The 20933-nt window shown below is 43.8% G+C and overlaps 1 protein-coding gene across 14 annotated transcripts in view; it reads right to left on the minus strand.

The window, feature by feature from the left end:
- Positions 1-341: 341 nt before the first annotated feature.
- DZANK1 (double zinc ribbon and ankyrin repeat domains 1) overlaps positions 342-20933 on the minus strand; it is an 82209-nt gene continuing 61617 nt past the window's right edge. For 8 of the 14 annotated variants that reach the window (XM_039256545.1, XM_039256544.1, XM_039256550.1 and 5 more), the window contains 9 exons: positions 19264-19367; positions 17271-17345; positions 15877-15936; positions 15337-15433; positions 14790-14887; positions 9445-9525; positions 8813-8940; positions 4913-4987; positions 3509-4480 (listed from right to left, as the gene is read on the minus strand). In XM_039256545.1, coding sequence (XP_039112476.1) covers positions 4357-4480; positions 4913-4987; positions 8813-8940; positions 9445-9525; positions 14790-14887; positions 15337-15433; positions 15877-15936; positions 17271-17345; positions 19264-19367 — 842 coding nt within the window. In that variant the 3' untranslated portion in view covers positions 3509-4356. Of the gene's footprint in view, positions 530-3508; positions 4481-4912; positions 4988-5102; positions 5202-8812; positions 8941-9444; positions 9526-14789; positions 14888-15336; positions 15434-15876; positions 15937-17270; positions 17346-19263; positions 19368-20933 lie in introns of those variants that run through there. The other 6 variants (XM_039256549.1, XM_039256548.1, XM_039256547.1 and 3 more) reach the window with 3 other exon arrangements.

Genomic DNA, 20933 nt, shown 5'->3' on the forward strand with positions numbered 1-20933 from the left:
GTGGAGGCTGGAGAAAGGGGTTCAGACTTGCCTGAAAGTGAAGCTCTATGTAACCCTCACTACTCCAGCATTTGCAGAAGGTGAGGCTCTGGCCACTACTAGTGGCTCCACTTCCACACATATTGAAATAGTGGTGGCTAAATGAGAGGTTAACAAACAAATCTAAATATAAAAACAAAAAGAAGTATAATGAAAATCTTATGACCCCAAAATCCATGCAACTGGCAGAAAAAAAGTGTATAGCCTTATACAAAAAGGGAACCAAGATATACATATGTGTGTATTACCGATTTTATTCAAGTGAGAGTAGGAAAAAGAAGAAATAATCGATGACACTGTAATAGAGGCTGCTATGGTCTTTTTTTAATGTGTCAAATTGCCTGAGCTCCAGTCCTCATTCACACAGGAATCTAGGTGTTGCTGGGAAGGTATTTTGTAGTGCTATTAAAGTTCATGGTCAGCTGACTTGAAGAAAGGGAGATCATTCTAGCAGGTCTGGGTTGGCCCAATTCAATCAGTTGAAAGACCTGAAGTAGAAAATGAAGACCTTCCTGGAGAAGGAATTCCATGGGTGGCCACAGCTGCAGCCCACCCTTCCTGACACCCACGCGGAGGCTTTGGACTTGCCCAGCCAGCACCAACAACCGCCTAAGCCCGTACCTTGTGATGAGTCTCTTGATACACATCTCCTCCTAGTTCTGCTTCTCGGTGTGAGAACTGACTGATACAGACGACAAAGATTTATGACTGAAAATCATGAAGCCCCGAGTTACACTGAAAGCCTTCTATCAAAGCTGCACATAATTCTCCTGTGTTTCATAATCCTCTCTAAAATACTGGGGGGCTGGGGGGAGGGGAACAGAAGGCTGTAACATTGTGAGTCTAGCATTACTCTAGTTACAAAACAAATAAAAATAAATGGAGGCCAATTTCATTTAATAACATGCAGATTGCTAGCAACTAAAATCCAGGAGTGGAATTTAGTAAGAATGTATTATATTTATCCCAGCAATGAAGGCTTGATTCAAAAACATATACAATCAATGTAACTCACTCATGGGGAAATTTTTATTTTAATGGATGCTAAAAATCATTAACATACAGTGTTTTTGTTTTGTTTGTTTTGAGAGAGAGAGAGAAAGCACAAGGTGGGGAGAGGGACAGAGGGAGAGAGGCCAGGGATCTTAAACTCAGCAGGGAGCCTGATACAGGGCTCAATCCCAAGTCCCAGGGATCATGATCTGAGCCAAAATCAAGAGTCAGAAGCTCAACCGACTGAGCCACCCACATGCCCCATGCACTTTTCATTCCATCAGGAATTGTAGCAAGTTAGGAATCAGCAGAAACTAAATTTGGCTGATAGAAAACATTTATGTGGACAGCACTGTATTTCCGTTTGATATTGCTGCTCTAGAGTCTAGAATTATACTCTGATTCTAGAGGATATAAATCACCTCTCCAAATCAACAAGAAAAACTGGTCAATAAACACATGGAAAAGCATTCACCTTGATGGTAAGGAGGGGAATAGCTAACTCCAGGCCTCTGGAGCCTTGTGGGGATGTGGGGATGAAGCCACGAAGCAAGGACAGATCCTCCAAGAGGAGCGGCTGGGCCTCGGGAGTTGTTGGCAGTGGGTCCAGATGCAGGGAGGTCACAGTGACCTGAGCCACCAGCCAATGGACAGTGAGCTGATTTTCACCCCATCTGGGGCTCAGCCACACCCTGAGCACTAACCACAGGGCCTGAGTTGAGCCTGCAGGGTGGGGGCTCTGAGATCAGGGTCACTGCTGCCCTCCCTCACATCCCTGGGGCAAGCTGGCTGGTGGATGCAGGCAGCTCCCACCAGACCTCCTTCCGGCAGCCAGGGTCAGACCTTCAGGACCATGGGACACACAGATGCATTATCCGCCCCTCGGGCAGGGCTGACCACCTGGGGTAGGGAGTGCAGGCCGCCCCCAGCCATTAGCAACTTCAAGGTCTGCCTCAGAAAGCTGCCTGGCCTGAAGTCACAGCTTTCCTGGGACAGCTGTCGCCCAGCGACTGAGCTACAGCTGTCCAGGAACAGCGGGATGACGGATCCCGGGCAATCCTCCTCTCCAGCACCCTGCCCCACAGCTGGCTTGGCTTTGGGCGGGGAGGGCTGCATCTGGGGCGACTCCTGCTGCACCACCCTCTTCCTTCCACAAACGCCAATCCCCCATGAACGTGCGTTCTCCTCTGTCGCCCATCTCTCGGCATGTCGGTGTCTGCTCCCAGAGAGCCCAGCTGGGATGCCTGGTACAAGCTCCATGCTGAAGGGCGCCAGCAGCTCCCGCAAGCGCCCGTGACCATGAGGAGGAATGGGGGGGTGGGGGAAGGACTGGGCCCGCGGGTTCGTCTTTCCTCGCTCATCCCACTTGGCGCCCGCCTTTCCTTCCCCACGGAGGCCCTCCGGCGGCTCCAGCCCCACGATCAGCCTCACTCACCCCCACGACTGCGGGTGGCCCTGTTCCTTTAATAACCCCTCACTCATCATCACTATGGTGCGTCTGCTCCCGGATCAGGCCCTGATACAGTGGCATGAGGAAAACACAAAAACTTCACAAAGGACGAGAAATAACATGAATTTTTAAATCAGAAAGAGCCTGCCTGAACAGGTGTTTCACTTTCTTTTTCCTGGACACAGGCAGTTCAATGTTTATGTAATGTTTTACATAACCCTGTAGGATTTTATCAGAAAGTTCCTGGATTTGAACCTGTGTTCTTGCATCTTAAGCCACCTGTTCAGTTTGCAAGTGAGGTTTGATTCTGAAGCAGTGAAACTCAAGGGTAATTTGTGCTGTGGGTGGGCTTTAGTGAAAGGTATGAGAGGTCAGGTTTGTGCTTTGCCGCTTGGGTAGAGGGCAGAACCGTCCCCCAGAAAGTGTGGAAGGAAGCCCACGGAACAGTGGAGATGTGGACCCTGCACTCAGGGTATATAAGTGACCCTGAGAGCTCCAAGAGGAATGTTTCTGGAACCCATGGGTGTGCCAGGCCTTAACTGCTCCCTGAGCTCTGGGGAAAATGGTCGTGAACTCCATACACTCCTCCCCAAGTATCGATTCCGGAGCCCATAGGGTGTGAGCTGCGGCAGCGTCTGGTGCCCTAACCCAGCCTCCTAGTGTGATGGCCGCGGCTTCACTTCCACTTCAGGAATCTGGAAGCTGGTGCAGTCACTCTTGCAACCAACCCTGAACCGAACCATAAAGGCACAGAAGTCTGGGAAAGGTCGTATTGTACAGCTAGGCCGACAATGCAAACCGGCCCTGACGTCAAACCACCTGATCCCACTCCGCGGGTCTCTCAGGACCTTGGTTACCTTGCAGTAGCCCCCACAGCACAGATGGCTGGCCGAGTGACAAGGGAGAGCCAGTGCCAGTGCCCCCCAACCCACGTGGGGGCTTCGCTTCCAGCGACTCTGCCCCTGTCCTCCCACAGACTGTCACCGCCGTGGGAAAGGAAGTGCAGGTAGTGATAACAGCAACCACTCAACCAAGTCTATTATTTATTGTGCTGAGTTAATCATTCTAAACTAACAGACTTTAACACAAACTATTTAGGGACTCCACGATTGCAGCATTATCACCCAAAGGCAGAAATCACATTCTGAAAAAATAAGTCAGTCAAAATTGCACATTCTTGCACATGGGCTTATTCAAGGCTTGTTTGTCAACCGAAGAACAAGCCACAACAATAGGAATACTTCACACCAGAAGTGAAAGTTTTTAAATAAACTTAATCTTTAGGTACTAATTTGGAACCACCTACAAGAGATATTAAGGAAAAGAACAAGATGTAAAACATCAGATGGGTGTGTAGTTTGCTAGTACTTGTCTCAAAAGAGAAAGAATATATGTTCTCTATATTTGTATTTTATATATACCCTATATGTACATATGCATATATTACATACATGTGCTTATGTAATCCTCTACTATTTCTGGAAAGACACAGATGACACTGGTATCATTGGAGCCTCTGAGGAGGGGACGTGGGTGGCTGTGTGGGACAGGAGTGGCAGAGTTTTTACTACTTAACATTTCATACTGTTTAGCTCTGAACCATGTACAATTATTAACTATTGAAAAATAAATTTAAAAGAAAATTCCAAAATAAGCAGCAACAGACCCTTTAAAAAACATACGTTAAGTTCATCACCATCCAGAACGTACTGGGAAATGGTCACATGGTGGCTTACACTGTCATATTTAAAAAAACATCTCTGCATTCCTCTCAACCTCAATTCCCAAACCGCAAATACACATCTCAGAAAGAAACAAAGAACAGCCAGAGCTGGATGGTTTCTTGCAGCTAGGTCCAGCGCAGGCTCTTGGGTCTAAGAGTTGTCCAGGCCAAGCTTAGCAGCAAAGAGCGAGGTGATGATCTCATCCCCAGTGTTCAGAGCCAGGTCATATGCCGTCTGGCCATTCGTGTTCTTCTTTTGGATGCTTGCATTGCATCTGCCAAGGAAATGGACATGAATAGAAGCACTCAGGTGCTTGAACTTGAGGATGGCTCTTCCCTGACACAGAGGCCAGTATGGGAGCCTCCCGGCCCGACCTCCTTAAACATGTCCCCAAGAGGCCACCATGACCCTCACTCTCAAGGGTGGCTCTACTCTGAGACCTTTTGAGAGGCTGTGATTTCAACACGTTCAATTGCCAATCTTGGCCATTGGCTCCCATTGCATCAAAGTCCTACAATCAAGCATGTAGGGGGGAGGTGGATATTTTCATTGTGCTTTTAGAAGCCCTCAGTTCCGGGAACCTCGGTGTGATGGTGGCCCCTGTTCACTGTTAACTGTTCAGGAACTTGGGCCTTCTGCAATCATCACAGTCAGCAGTGGGATAACTGTGGTCCTCAGGGGTCTCCCCCCGAGGCCAGGAACATACCGCAGTAAAGCAGCAATGCACTCCCTTCCCGCCAGGCCAAGCAGGGTCGCTTCATGAAGAGCTGTATTTCGAAGCCTGTTTGGGGAGAAGAAAATCCTCCTGCTCAAGCAGTTGCAATGCATAGCAGATGCTATGGGCACACGAACAAAGGATATCTCAGTCACACCAATGACACCGACTCCCTCCTTACCTTTCATCGTTCCTTTCTACCTGGTAGCATAGGGCTCAACTGTTGGGTCACTTCACCACCAAGTTCCCTGGGTCTTTATAAGGCATTCACCATTGGAACCTGCATATATTCACGGAGTTGCCACATCTCCTGAATAGATGTATGATCTTCTTCCTATGTAACTCCCTCTCAACTGAGAGAACGTGCATTCCATTTACTAGGTGGGGAGGGAGTGGCGTGGTTAGATTTTCTGTATAACCACAGTTTGGTTTGGAGAAGTAATGAACTGCAACTGCCAACTCTACTTTGTACACCACTCCTCAAACAACGTAACTCCAACATGGCAATGGCACTTGATGGAATACTCTCTTATCAGGATCCCATGCTTCAGAGTAGAGGTCACACCTATAGATTTGTTCCTCTGAATAGCAGGGTACTCTATTACCAGACCGTCTAGAACATGTTTTGTACAGCAGGTACAGTGTGGTGTTCTGTGAATTTGTACTTAAAATTTTTTTTAATATTTCTTTTTTTAGAGAGAGACAGAGACAGAGTGCAAGCAGGGGAGGGGTAGAGACAGAGGGAGACACAGAATCTGAAGCAGGCTCCAGGCTCTGAGCTGTCAGCACAGAGCCCCACGCAGGGCTCAAACTCAGAAACTATGAGATCATGACCTGAGCTGAAGCCAGATGCTTAACCAACTGAGCCATCCACATGCTCCCCCGTGAATTTTTACTTTAAAGAAACTTTACTATTAATGCACAAACAACTCAAACTGTTTATTCAGATCTAAGTATCATGGTGGATGAAGGCACATTCTTTCTTTGTAAATCATGAAATGCCTAATAGAATAAATCTCCTCAGTTGAAGCTCTAAGAAGCAGACTGATGGTTACATTTGTCCCTCCTGGCTACTGAGGCAGAGCTAAGGGATGAAGTGTTTGAAGCTGCCAGTGAAGGAGGACTGCTGTTGTCCAAAAGCAAATGGCACTTCGCTCTGCCCCTCTCCTAATGAGACCTTGAATCTGTGGTTTTGAAATCTGCCAATAGGAGGTATCAGCTTTGGTGGAGGATGTGTACTTCTTAGCCATCCTTTTGGGTCAAATATAAGTGTATTCTGGTAGGAAAGATGCAAATACTGTAAATATAAACACCAGGAGTTATCTTGCATAGAAACCACCTAGGCTGCTTCTCTTTACTAGCCCAAAAAGCTTGGGATGGGGGGGAGGAGTGTGCAGGGAAGAGATTTCTAATCTTTGCTTGCTAAGGAACAATTCACTGAGCCTCTTTTACAGGAAAGCCAGATCTCTGCATGGTTTGTGCATGAAGAGCAGTAGAATGGTTGGAGCCTTGAGGTCATGTTCCTGGATCTACAGAGGTCTACTGTGGGGCAGAAGCCAGGCTGACCCGGGTCTCAACACTTAGAACTGACAATTATAAACCAGACTTAGTAGAGTTGGCTCCCAGTGGGAAAATGTGATTTATTCCACTGGCATGAACTAAACTGGAAGAAGAGATCTCTGTGCTCTATTTTGAGGAAGGACCTCTGGCCTAGCTTTTCTACCCACCCCCACTCCATAGACCAAAATTCTGCTAACTGGGCTAATGCAGTGGGAGAGACAACAGGCTATCACACACCATTCAGACAGACGGTATGAGCAGAGAGTTAGTAGAGATGCAATAGGATCACGTGTGGATGAATGTCAATTTATAGAATAGTAATGAAGCAAGAATGGAAACTGAGGAACACCAAGGTAAAACAGGTAAAGTCTTCCATGTCCAGAGTAGTTTCTTCCTCTCAGCTGGACTTTTCATAAATCCAGGACACCTCATACGTAAGCATCAATTGAAAGTCTGCTCAAGAGATTTTGTATCAACCACATACATTATACGTAAGTGCTCTAAGAAAAGCTTATCTGAATTGTCCAAATATAAAGTATACCTTAACGAGGTGGCATTATTTTTATGAATAACAAGTGTGGGAAAATGAAGAAGCTGACAAAGTATGAAGAATGTGAATCCTAAGAAAAGGTGAGCAAGTAAATTCCAGCCACTAAATATGTATAGCAAGTGTGCCATACATTCTGTTATAAAATAAAGGTAAAAACGGGGTCAGGTCTTGATACAGCTGTCCTATTCAGCAGAAACTTATAAAAGCACACACAGAAGAATTAATAGGGATATATTTTTGATAAAAACACCAGAGGGAATTTTGGGACAGAGAAAGACAGAGGCAAAGCTATTTAATTTTGGCCCCCTGTGCTGGCTGCGTGGTGCTCTGATGGGGCCTCAACCTTGTGTCAATAACAGCTCAGGGGGCAGCAGTGTCAGATTCCTGCAGAAGCCCTTGAGAACTTCTAGTTTGACAACTTGCTTGGCAGGATAGAAGCAGTTAACATATGGAACCTGTTCTCAAGGAACATTCCACCCCACCTTTCCAAAGTACAGTAAAACCTTGGTCTGTTAGTATGAGCATAATTAATTCCAGAAACATGTTTGTTCTTCAAAGCACTTGTATATCAAAGTGAATTTCAAGGGGCGCCTGGGTGGCTTAGTCAGTTAAGCGTCTGACTTTCGGTTAGGTCATGATCTCGCGGTTCGTGGATTCGAGCCCCACGTCGGGCTCTGTGCTGACTGCCAGCTCAGAGCCTGGAGCCTATTTCGGAGTCTGTGTCTCCCTCTCTCTCTCTGACCCTCCCCTGTTCACGCTGTCTCTCTCTCTCTCTCTCCTAGAAATAAATAAAACATTAAAAAAAAAAAAAGAACCATTAACTCAGTTGTGATCATGTGACACTCGGTGTCATGTACAACTCATATTGCAAGACATCATTCATTTATCAAGGTAAAATTTATTAGAAATGCTTGCTCATCTTGAGGAACACTCACAGAACAAGTTACTCACCATCCCAGGTTTTACTGTAATTTGTATGAGAACGACAGAATCACAAGACTGGGAGAGTTCAAGAGGTAGGACAGCCCTGAGATGAGGGAAGTGACAAGAACACCCAACAGGACTTGGTATCTGTCTGTCCTGCCACGTCAGATTGTGTGGTGAACTCACATGTGCAGGTTCACCCCAGTGCTGATGCAGCCAGAGACAACCGGATAAGGTTTTCTCTCTGTAGTAATTTCATGGATACATTTCCACAGGGAATACACGGGGTCCACTCCTTTCTTATCCACCTCAACAGCTCAGATCATGATGAAAATGTCACTTAATACCCCAAGGGCGAAGGATTTGCCAGCCCCACAACAGTATACATTTGTGAGTTAACAAAATTTATCATTTATGAAAACTACAAAAAATCAGGCAATCCAATAGTCCATTTAAAAATTTTTGCTTTCCCCAGATTTGGAAAAATAGAAGCAGTTAAGTCTCTGATTAAGGCCCAAATGAGCTAAAAAATGGTTGCTGAGTGGTTCAAATTGAACAGGGGGCATGTGAGAGGTCACAGCTGTCTGTGACACTATGCCAGGGCTGTTCTTTTTAAAAACATATTTTTTTAAACACTTATTTATTTTTGAGAGACATAGCAGGAACGAGGAAGGAGCCGAGAGATAAGGAGACACAGAATGTGAAGCAGACTCCAGGCTCTGCGTTGTCAGCACAGAGCCCGACGCAGGGCTCAAACCCACAAACTGAGAGATCATGACCTGAGCCAAAGTTGGATGCTCAACTGACTGAGGCACCCAGGAGCCCCTAGTGGTGTCCTTCTACTGTGTCTTACTTACGGTCCCCACTGCTGCTCGGTGTCTGCTCCTCTCTGCACGAGAACCGGAATCGCTTCATGGTGCTGATTCACAACAGCCACAGTTATAACGGGTCGCTCTTCACTGTCCCTGCAATTGGGATCTGCTCCCTGCAGCATAAGGAAAGGGACAAACGTGCCACAAAACCCTGCTCTCAGCAGTACCCACCCATCATCCTAGGAAGTGTAACAAATATGCTTTACATTGAAAGAGAAGGACATCAGGAAAGCCAAGATGTGACCTAGAACAGAGCTACCTGCAGGTCATGGGGCATAGAACTCATGCTCTCCTCATCAGGAGGGTAGGCACCTGGACAACTTCACTTCTTTAGGAAACATGAAGGTCATGTGGGGTCACAGAACAGGGATTCTGTCCACCTTTGTGCACATTATTTGGGTTCATGTGACTTTTCGGTTTATTTTCTCTGCTATAAAAACTAGTAACCAATAATAATTAATATAAAGTTCTTGACTGGCCATTTAATCCACTTCCAGGTGTTTAAAATGAAATGGCCCTGTGATCATCCCAATACTGAACAAGACTTCCATGTGAAAGAGACAGAGGTGAAACACAAGGCTGAAATCCTCAGAGAGACTTGTTTGGGATGTACTCACCTCATCAAGCAGCTGTTCAATCACAGTGACTCTTCCTTCCCCTGTCGGTCCGACTTCCTTCAGCAGGAGCCTGTTTTCAGGCTGCAGGATTAGACAATATGGTCATTTCTACCACCGCAAAATATTGCTGCCCCACCTGTATGAACTCAACCCTCAAGGCAAACGCTTCCTCTTCAAGGTTAAGTTCTGAGTCCCAGGGACAGGCAAGTGAGCCCCGGGGCAGGTGTGTGTAGCATGTGCATGTAGGTGTGTGCATGAGTACATGTGTGTTGTCTTTGACAGCCGGTGACACAAATAAATCCAGCTAATGTAGAGCTTGTCTTGGGGAAGGATACCACACTGACACTGGTATCAATGGGATGCAATGAGAAACCTCACAAAAACCCAGACACACACCCCCCCAACTAGTTTTATTACAAAGGAAAATAGATATTCCTAGGAAAAGCAAATGGATGAATCCTAAAATTCATTCTGCATTCTATATAAAGTGTTGAGAATCAGCCTAAGTATGACTGTTCAGAAAACACGCTCCCCTGATGCATGAGTGAACTGATAAAGTCAACTCTTGTTTGGGGATTAAAAGCTCTTACTTATCATCAGAAATCTGAAGCGTTTATTATCTTTTCTCTATTTAAAAAAAATTTTTTTTACATTTATTTATTTTTGAGAGACAGAGTGAGACAGAGCACGAGCGGAGGAGGAGCAGAGAGAAAGGGAGACACAGAATCTGAAGCGGGCTCCAGGCTCCAAGCAAACGTTCAGCACAGAGCCCGAAACAGTGCTCGAACCCACGAACTGTGAGATCATGACCTGAGCTGAAGTCAGACGCTTAACCAACTGAGCTACCCAGGCACCCCTATCTTTTTTCTGTTTTTAAAATGGGGATTTCAAATGCCAGTTGCTGCAAGGATGAAGAGGCAGTCTAGAAGGCCAGTACATTACTCTCAGTGTGTTTCTGTCACTGGATCTGAGGGTGACTCGGGGTGGTTCTGGAACTCCCATTTTCCTGTCTGCATAGTGAAAATAATATCTACCCCCTCCTTGCTCTCTGGAAGCAGAGATGAGGACATTGGTCAAGTCCTCTGAGCCTTTTGGAAGAAGATGCCAGGTTCAGGCTATGTTCCCCCTACCCCCGATTCTAGAGTGAGTAGCTTGGAACAATGTACTCTAATAAGTAAACCTCCAGGGAGTCTTGGGGGGCATACTTGTTCTGGCTGAATTCCATTCCATATGGAAAACGATACTAGAAAGCACTTGAATGTCAACCTCATGAGGTCTGAGACCTTTATATCTTTTGTTCACAATTTATTTTTCCCACTGTGCCTGATACATGTGTGCTCAAAATAACCACTGAATGAGTGGGCCACTGAACGCTGTGATTATTTTATGATACTTATGCCCTAAATACAAATGAGAAAATACAGGCACACAGCAATGGGGGATTCAGGTCACATACAGGATAAGCAGGTGGAGTCTAAAAAATTGTTAAAGTTTATGGAACTTTATACTTAAACTGAGAGAAGACCAAGAGTATTAGGAATCATAAGCAATACAAGTTAATATAATTTTATGGCTAAAATTAACAACTCAGGCAACAACAGATATTGGTGAGTATGTGAAGAAAGAGGACCCCTTTAAAAAATAAAAAAAGATGAACCCTCTCACACTGCTCGTGGGAATGCAAACTGGTGCAGCCATGCTGGAAAGCAGTATAGAGCTTCCTCAAAAACTTAAAAATAGAAAAAAAAGTAAAAACAGAACTACCCTATGATCCAGCAATTCACTACTAGGTATTTATTCAAAGGATACAAAAATGCTGATTCGAAGGGGCAAATGCACTCCAGTGTTTATAGCAGCACTATCCACAATAGCTAACGTGTGGAAAGAGCCCAAATGTCCATTGACTGATGCATGGATAAAGAAGATGTGGTATATCTATATAATGGAATATTACTCGGCAATCAAAAAGAATAAAATCTTGCCATTTGCAACAACGTGGATGGAACTGGAAGGTATTATGCTAATCTGAAATAAGTCAGAGAAAGACAGTATCATATGATTTCACTCATATGTGGAATTTAAGAAACACAACAGATGTACATAGGGGAAGGGAATAAAAAATAACCAGAAGAGCAAGACAAACCATAAGAGACTCTTAAATACAGAGAACAAACTGAGGGCTGCTGGTGGGGTGTGCGGTGGGGGAATGGGCTAAATGGGTGATGGACAATTAAAGAAGGCACTTACTCGGATGAGCGCTGTGTGTTATATGTAAGTGATGAATCACCACATTCTATTCCTGAAATCATTATTATGCTATATGTTAACTTGGATTTAAATAAAATACATAAATGGGGCACCTAGGTGGTTCAGTCGGTTAGGTGTCCAACTTTGGTTTGGGTTATAATCTCACAGTCTGAGTTTGAACCCACATCGGGCTCTGTGCTGACAGTTCAGAGCCTGGAGCCTGCTTCAAATTTTGTGTCTCCCTCTCTTTCTGCCCCTCTCCTGCTGACACTCTGTCTCTCTCTCAAAAATAAACAAACAGTAAAATTTTTTTTAATAAATAAAATACATAAATAAATCAATGCCAGGGAGAAATAGGTTGTTTAAAAAAGTTAATATAATTCTAAGGTCTTCTTCCCAAATTGAATCCTGTTTATGACATGTAAAGCATGTGGTGGGAAAAAACAAACTGAGGTGAGAAATCACTTGCCTTTGTAAAAATCATGATACAAGCTGGGCACCAGTATGTGCACCCTGGAGGATGCCTTGAGGGTCTGGCTTCACGAAAAGAAGAGGAAAGAACTGACATGTGTCCGTCTCCATCTCGGTGGAGACCCAGGCTTTGGGCTTGTCGCTAAGCACATCTGTCTTCCCTACTGCAGCCAAAGAGGACCAAATGAAAGGCAAGGTGGAGAACTGAACAAAGGCACCCACTGTCTCTTTCTCTAAAGCTGCTGTTAAATGTTAATGGTCTATATTTTTTAAAAACAAAACTCTAACAGCTGTGGAAACTCTGGAAGAGTGCCATCAGTGGATCAGGAATTGAGAGGAATTCCAAAGATTGAAACTAGGTGGTACTAACACAAAAACAAACACTCAGATCAATGGAACAGAATAGAGAACCCAGAAATGGACCCACAAACTTATGGCCAACTAATTTTTGACAAAGAAGGAAAGAATATCAAATGGAATAAAGACAGTCTCTTCAGCAAGTGGTGCTGTGAAACCTGGACAGTGACATGCAGAAAAATGAACCTGGACCACTTTCTTACACCATGCACAAAAATAAACTCAAAATGGATGAAAGACCTAAAGGTAAGACAGGAAGCTATCAAAATCCTCAAGGAGAAAGCAGGCAAAAACCTCTTTGATCTTGGCTGCAGCAACTTCTTACTCAATGCATTTCTGAAGGCAAAGGAAACAAAAGCAAAAATGAACTATTGGGACCTCATCAAAATAAAAAGCTTCTGCACAGCAAAGGAAACAATCAGCAAAACTAAAAGGCAACCAACAGAATGGGAGAAGATATTTGCAAACGACATATCAGATAAAGTATCCAAAATATATAAAGAACTTATCTAACTCAACACCCAAAAAACAAATAATTCAGTGAAGAAATGGGCAAAAGACATGAATAGACACTTCTCCAAAGAAGACATCCAGATGGTCAACCAACACATGAAAAAGTGCTCAACATCACTCATAATCAGGGAAATACAAATCAAAACCACAATGAGATACCACCTTACACCTGTCAGAATAGCTAACATTAACAACTCAGGCAACAACAGATGTTGGCGAGGATACAGAGAAAGAGGATCTCTTTTGCACTGCTGGTGGGAAGGCAAACTGGTATAGCCACTCTGGAAAATAGTATGAAGCTTCCTCAAAAAATTAAAAATAGAACTACCCTACAACCCAGCAATTTGGATAAATCCCTAGGTATTTATCCAAGGGATACAGGTGTGCTGTTTCAAAGGGACACATGCATCCCAATGTTTATAGCAGCACTATCAACAACAGTGAAAGTATGGAAAGAGCCCAGATGTCTAGTTGGAGGAATGGATAAAGAAGATGGACTATTACTCAGCAATCAAAAAGAATGAAATCTTGCCATTTGCAACTATGTGGATGGAACTAGAGGGTATTATGCTAAGCAAAATTAGTCAGTCAGAGAGAGACAATATCATATGACTTTACTCATATAAGGACTTTAAGATACAAAATAGATGAACCTAAGGGAGGGGAAGCAAAAATAATATAAAAACAGGGAGGGGGACAAAAAATAAGAGAATCTTAAATATGGAGAACAAACAGAGGGTTATTGGAGGGGTTGTGGGAGTGGGGATGGGCTAAATGGGTAAAGGGCATTAAAGAATCTACTCCTGAAGTCATTGTTGCACTATAAGCTAACTTGGATGTAAATTAAAAAATTTTTTTTGATTAAAAAATTAACAATAAAAAATAAATCCCCCCCACCCCAAAATTAAGTAGGTGGAATCTGACTGAGAGGGAAAGTGAAGCAAAGAAAAATCAGTCAAAGACACCAGAGATATGAGTGTGTTTCCTCTAGGAAGTCTTGCAGAAGCTGAATTAATCAACAAGGAGGGCAGGTATTGGGCACAGGCTGGATTCATGAGTGTTCTAGGAAAGGGCTTTGTTGAGTTGGTTGAGCTGGGTGGTGTCTTCTTCTCTCTCCTGTGCTCTCTGCTTAACCCCTGATAACTATTTTCCAGAGAGTTCATGATTTGCCTAAAAAAGGCTTCTACTGGGATTACTGGGCCCAGACCTCTATGATGACACAGGGAAGGAAAGCAAGGAAGGAAAGACAGCCCCATCCAGGAATGAAACACTCTAGAGCCCTTCACAGCATATCCTCACCTCTAGGGAAAAGGCAACTAGGGAGCCCCAAGGCATTCTCCTATCTTCCGCCCAAACAGTCTCCGGGGAGACAGCATGCCCATCCCTTCCACAGACACCTCAGGCCCACACACCCAGGGCAGGCACTGATGCTACTCAAACTAGCCCTTCACTTGTCAACATGACATGGCAACCGAGGATCATAACATATTTGAGACCAACCAAAAGCAAGACAGAAAGACGGACAGGCAGAACTGACCCCAGAGGAAACAGAGGTGATTCAGGAAACTGATGAGAACTTTAAAATAATTCTAATTAATAATCTTGACATATTTTAAAGGAATCCATGAAATAAAAAATACACAGAAAAAAAAGGTACAGAAAATGAACAAGTATCCCTCCATTTAAAAAATCTCAAAGTAAAACATTAAAGAGACAGGCCCAAGAAAACAGCTGTGAGGACAAAGGACTACACGTACTGTGAGCTGCTCCTTTTCTTGAAATGTTTTGGTCTTGAAATTCTTTGTCCTCTTGACTTTTTCAGTGACATCAGAGGTGCTCTGGCTGTAGTCACTCACTGGAATGATAAAGAGTTGAGGACCAAAACAATGCCCCCCGCTGCCACTCCCCATGCATAAAAAGCTATCCTACTATCATGCCCCTCAAGAGGTCAGAAGAATAAAATGACTTTCATAGAAATTTCTAGTTGATTGAACTTCACAAGAAGGACTCCTGGAGCCATTTATCCCAGTCTAAGTCCAAAGGGTGAGTGGGAAGGAAGGAATAAAAGGGGCTACAGCTTTTAGGCCTCAAAGAACACCACTCACAACCTATCTCCCCAAGCTCTGTGAAAGCCTTGAAAAATCTCAGCCCTGACTTCAGAGAAGCCAGAAGAATAAAATGGTTGGAACATTACAGTAAGATGTGTGGTTGGGCTGGAAAATTATAAGCAACTCCCTGCCACCCTTGCCAGGTCAATGTGTTCCTGGTCAATTATTTTAAAGTCACTGTAAGGGTACAACTCACCCAGGCTGGATCTGCTGCCAAATGGCCCATTACCACCCTCAGTGACATTGCTCAGGAAGTGGTTGCTGAAATCCACAGACTTGCTGAAGTAAAGGTTCTGGACAATGGAAAAACTCAGTCACTGTGAATGACAAGGTTGCTGTGTCCCCACAGAAGGAACAATCTCCATGCTAACCTGTTCCTCTCTTTGTTAATGACCGCTCTAGCTACACAGTCAAGCTTGAACCTGGACATCCTTCCTGACACCTCCCTCTCATCCCTGTGATGTTTGGTCCATTTTGCCTCTTAAATGGCTCCACAGTGCAGCCCTTCCTCTCTGTTGTTACAGCCACAACCCCTCTTCATATGCCAGGATCACCACGAGGGCATCCCAACAGGTTTCTGCCAGTCCACTCTCCACGTGGCTGCCCCAGTCATCTTTCTAAACTGGGTAAGTAATAGTGTCTTTCCCCTGCTTAAAACCTTTCCATATCTTGGAATTAGGGTGGCATGATGGGGAGACTTGGGCTATGGGGTTTGAATCCTGGTTCTATTACTTACTAGTTTAGGGACCTTGGAAGAAGCAGGTTGCTTAATTTCTCTGACCCTCAGTTTCCTCACCTGTAAAGTGGAAATATTATGGCCTACCCCAAAGGGATGTTGTGAATGTAAAATGAGGTAAAAACAGAGCTCTATAAAATTAGGATAGATGGTACATGGTCCAGACCTGGAATTCTGTATTCACCTGGATCGATTCCACAGCATGGCATCCTGCCCCACCCTCACCTGACTGCCTCTCCTGCCACAGGGAACCACCTTCTACTTCCTCAACACTAGAACACACAAGCTAAGAAAAAACACATATTAAACCTGAGGATAATTCCTCCACTTCTACTTGATAGCATGTTGTAGATGCTCTCGGTGCCCACACACTTTCCCTAACTGATCAGCATACCCCTCCCAGCAGCTGGAGTGGCTGCTAACAGCTCAGAGATGACCCCCTTCTCTGGCCAACTGCCTCCACAGACAGGTGCTGCCTTACCCTAGAAGCTACAGCCTCTTTTTCTTGCCTCAGTTGGGACAACTTTGTGGTCTGACCCACATTTCATACTCCTCGTGGAGTTATATCACGCTAAAGCTAAAATTTATGTGCAACCACTCAGCCCCTACCTCTACCCTGTCTCATGTCCCTCATTCCCCTACTCCTCAAGTACCTCCCTGACCCAAGCTCTACTCTGGCCACACAACTGAAAACATGGCTTTTAGCCCTTCAAAGCACTTTTGTGGGTGTCAGCCTACTGCACACCCCCAGCCTCTGAGTTAGGCAATGCCTAAGTGTCTGTCCTCATTTTAAAGATACTGCTAGCCCCCTACTGGGCACATGGCCAGGGCCTGAAAAATGCTAGTTCCCCTGCTTTTCCTGGCCTTCTTCACCCACCTTCTCAATCCATTCATTACTCTTTTGTATATTCTGATTTCTTGTCCAATGAAACTAAAGCTGCCAGTATGAATCAATTAATGTTTTTCACACACTCAAGGCTCTGTAGCAAAGTTTTGGTCACCATATAAGAAGGCAGATCAAGGGAGACAGCCACAAAATTTGGCTTATTTCTTATAGGCAAATAGATGAAAGTACAAACAGGCAAACATTTTTGTCAGTCTTTCATCTACACCCAGACTTCTGTGAGTATAAAAAAGCCTGAGAACCATAGGACCGATAGGGTCGGCAGTAATTCCTGTTCTTACTACATCTTTATGTGCCTGAAACCTGGTTTCTCTGGGGTTTAGCACAATTATTTACCTAATCCTATGAAATTACTGACCATTGTCAAGTTTTATAACATATGGAACTTATGTCTTCCATGGGTTACAAAGAAGAACTTCAATAGACTATAGACTACAATTTACTAGTTGAGTCAATTTTCAAATGAACAGTTTCTGAAAGTTTTACTCACCTTGTTTGATACTTGAATGTAATTCAGCTGGATGCTAACTTCATAGCCATCTTCATGGACAGTAGCAGAGATAAGCTTTTAAAAAAGCGTTAGAGAGAATTCACAACCATGCATGTGGGACTTAATGTCCTGAGCAACAGCCAAGAAATCCTGAGATGTTAAACTGTAAATGTAATCAAACATTTCATGAATTCAAAAGAAGGCAAGAAAAGAGAAACAAAAGAACAAAAACTAAGTAAGATAAAATACAAGTAGCTAAATAGCAGACACAAATCTAGCTATATCTATAATTCCACTAATTGTAAATGAACAAAATTCATGTTCCCATCAAAGAGCAGAGACTGCCAGACTGGATAAGAAAGCAAGACCCACATTTATACTCTACCAGAGAAACACATTAGGTTTAATCAAGCCACCTGGCTGGATGTCATCAGCTGAGTGTCTTGAGGGACCAGGCCTTGGCCATCAAGAGCCAAGTATCATAGTTGAGAAGCTTTCTTTGTAAGCAGCAGGAGGAATTTCCCTCAAACAGGGGTCAACAAATGCTTTAAGGATCAGATAGTAAGAAGTTTAGGTTTTGTGGGTCATTGCCATTGCAGCACAAAAGCTGTTATGGCCAATAAGTAAATGAATGAGTATAGCTGTGATCCAATAAAACTGGATTTACAAAACAGGCCTAATTTCCCCCACAAGCCATAGTTTGCAGACCCCTGGATTAGGTGAGACAATGAATAAAACTCCAAAACATATTATCAAAGGAAACTGAACACTACTTGACAATGAAATAGTTTCAATGTTGGCCTATTTGGTGACACAGGATCAAACAGGCTGATTTTTAAAGGTTCCTTCTAGTGTTATGACAAGGAGAAGAGGTCCTCTCACAGAGCTGTCTCTTTATAGTGGCAATGTAATGCCAGAGAAAGAGCATGGGGCTTCAAATCTGGAATCCCCCAAGAGACCCAACAGTGCAGCCCTGGGGAGGGCACCAAACCTCTGTGAGCCAGTTTTCCTGGGTGTCAAAAATAAGGCTTATTCTGATTCTCTACTGCAGTGTAAAACATCACCTCAAACTTAGCAGGACTGAACAACCACTTTATTAAGTTCATGGTGGCTTCCCATAGGGCACAGAAGGGATAGACTATCTTGGCTCGACATGTCTGACACCTCATAGGGAAGACTCCAAATGGCATGTTTAGAGGCTGGAATGACCCAGGCTCTCATCACTCGTCTGTCTGGCTCCTGAGCCAGGATGACTCCAGGCCCGGGTTCAGCCAGGGCTGCAGACAGTGCAACTACAGGTGGCCACGGCATGGGGCCTGGGCTTCTCATGGCATGGGGGCTGGGCTCCAAGAAGGAGTGTTGGGGGTCAGTGTGCCAAGTAAGAGGACCACACCCTGGGAGTCCCATAGCACCACTGCCACCACACTCTGTTATTAACCCAACTGCCATAAGCCCTCCCACTCGTCTACCAGGGACAGGGACTCTGCCCTTTGCAGGGAAAACTAACAAAGAATTTGTGGCCATTTTGAAAAGCTGCCACAAAGGTAATATCCCTACCTTGTAGGTTTGTTATGAGCACTAGAGATGGATGAACATAATGTACACAGTGAGTGTATCATTAAATGGCTAAATTACCACTGCTGCTAATACAGAATGGATTTAAGTATGCAATTTGGGTAGACTAAATTCTTCTGGGTCTTTTAGCTCTGACCACAAGAATCTCCATAGAATCTCCACATTGAATGTAAAAGCATGGACTGTTCACAATTTACTATCTTATCTTACTTAGGTCAGGTGTCCAGAAGCAGACCCTGAGACAAGACACAGGCGCAAGTGATTTATTATGGCAGTGCTTGTAAGGAAGTGTGGAAAGCAGGACAGGAAAGGGAAAGGAGACAAGCAAAGTTCAATTTCAGGTGAAGACAGTGGAGGGGGACTGCAGCCTGATCCCATGCGAAGCTCAGAGTGGAAATTCCATTCAGAGCTCACCCACCTTTCCCATTCTGGGTTCTGCAATCAAGGCCCGGAACTCAGGGTTGTTCTGAGCATAAGACCTGAGGTGAGCAGAGATATGATCCAACTGTTTCCTCCAGTACCCTAAAGAAAAAGAGAAACCCATCCATGTGGATAATCCTTCTGAAGCCAAGAAAGAAAAATGTTCAAGTATACCATGCATTCTCAGAGAGGTGTTTGTTTGTTTGTTTGCCAAACTTTATATGGTTTTTGCTTACTGAACCTTGAATACGTACTAGAATACATTCCATTTTTGTTCCCAGATTTTTAAAATTACACATGATTAATCATAGAATAGTACAGAATCTCAAAAGAACATATTTTGAAGAAAGACAGAGGGAGACAGAGAATCCCAAGCTGGCTCCACTCTGTCAGTACAGAGCCCAGCATGATGCTTGTATTCATGAACCATGAGATCATGATCTGAGCCAAAATCAAGAGTCAGACACTCAACTGACTGTGCCACCCAGGAACCCCGATTTTATTCTTTTAAAATTAACCATATTGAGATATAACTTTTAAGCATACAGTCTGAATTTCAGCAAGTGTATTTTTTACTATGTATTTACTTTTAGACTACATAGTTAGGTATTGTCTGTGGCTTGCATAGAGGGTTTTTTTTTTCTTTTGGCATGGAGCCCAATGTGGCATTTGAACTCATGACCCTGAGATCAAGACCAGAGCTGAGATCAAGAGTCGGATGCTTAGCCAACAGAGCCACCCAGGAGCCCCTATTTTTTCTTTTTTTAGAAATCCATGGTGAGAATTGTTACCTTCTAATGAAATGTTTAGTCCATAAAATTTAATGTAATTATTGATATGTTTTGGTTTTGACTTACCATTTTATTATTTGATTTCAACTTTTCCCATTTGTTTTGTTTTCTTTATTACTACTTTCCTGTTTGGGGGGGTGGGGTAATTTGAATATTTTTTAGAATTGTATTTAAATTTTCTCATTAGCTTTTTAACTGTATTTCTTGGCATTCTTTTGAGTAGTTGCCCGAATTATTAAAATATAGATTTTTTAAAAAAGTGTATTTATTTATTTTTGAGAGAGACAGAGTGCAAACAGTGGAGGGGTAAAGAGAGAGGGAGAATCTCAAGCAGACTCCGCACTGTCAGCACAGAGCCCAACATGGGATTCAAATTCATGAACCATAAGATCATGATCTGAGCCGAAATCAAGAATTGGACACTCAATTGACTGAGACACCCAGGAACCCCTATTTTATTCTTTTAAAATTAACCCTATTGAGCAAACTTTTAAGCATACATTTTGAATTTCAGCAAGAGTATGCATCCCAATCAATATGTAGGACATTTCCATCACTCCAAAAACTCCCTTGTGCTCTTCTGCAGCCTGCACAGGGTTTAAACACATTTGAATTCACTAGGTGTCACAATTTAACACTTGGGGGATGTCACATGAGTCTGGATTTCTGGTTTCTTATGGGCAGACAGGAGATGCATTTATAGGAAATGTCCAGAACAAGCTAATCTATAAAAACAGAAAGTAGGGGCGCCTGGGTAGCTCAGTTGGTTAAGCGTCCGATTTCAGCTCAGGTCATGATCTCGCAATTCCTGAGTTAGAGCTCCATGTCGGGCTCTGTGCTGACAGCTCAGAGCCTGGAGCCTGCTTCAGATTCTGTG

The sequence above is a fragment of the Hyaena hyaena genome, unplaced genomic scaffold (genome assembly GCF_003009895.1).
Source record: "Hyaena hyaena isolate Hyena2069 unplaced genomic scaffold, ASM300989v1 scaffold_579, whole genome shotgun sequence".
Lineage (NCBI taxonomy): Eukaryota > Metazoa > Chordata > Mammalia > Carnivora > Hyaenidae > Hyaena > Hyaena hyaena.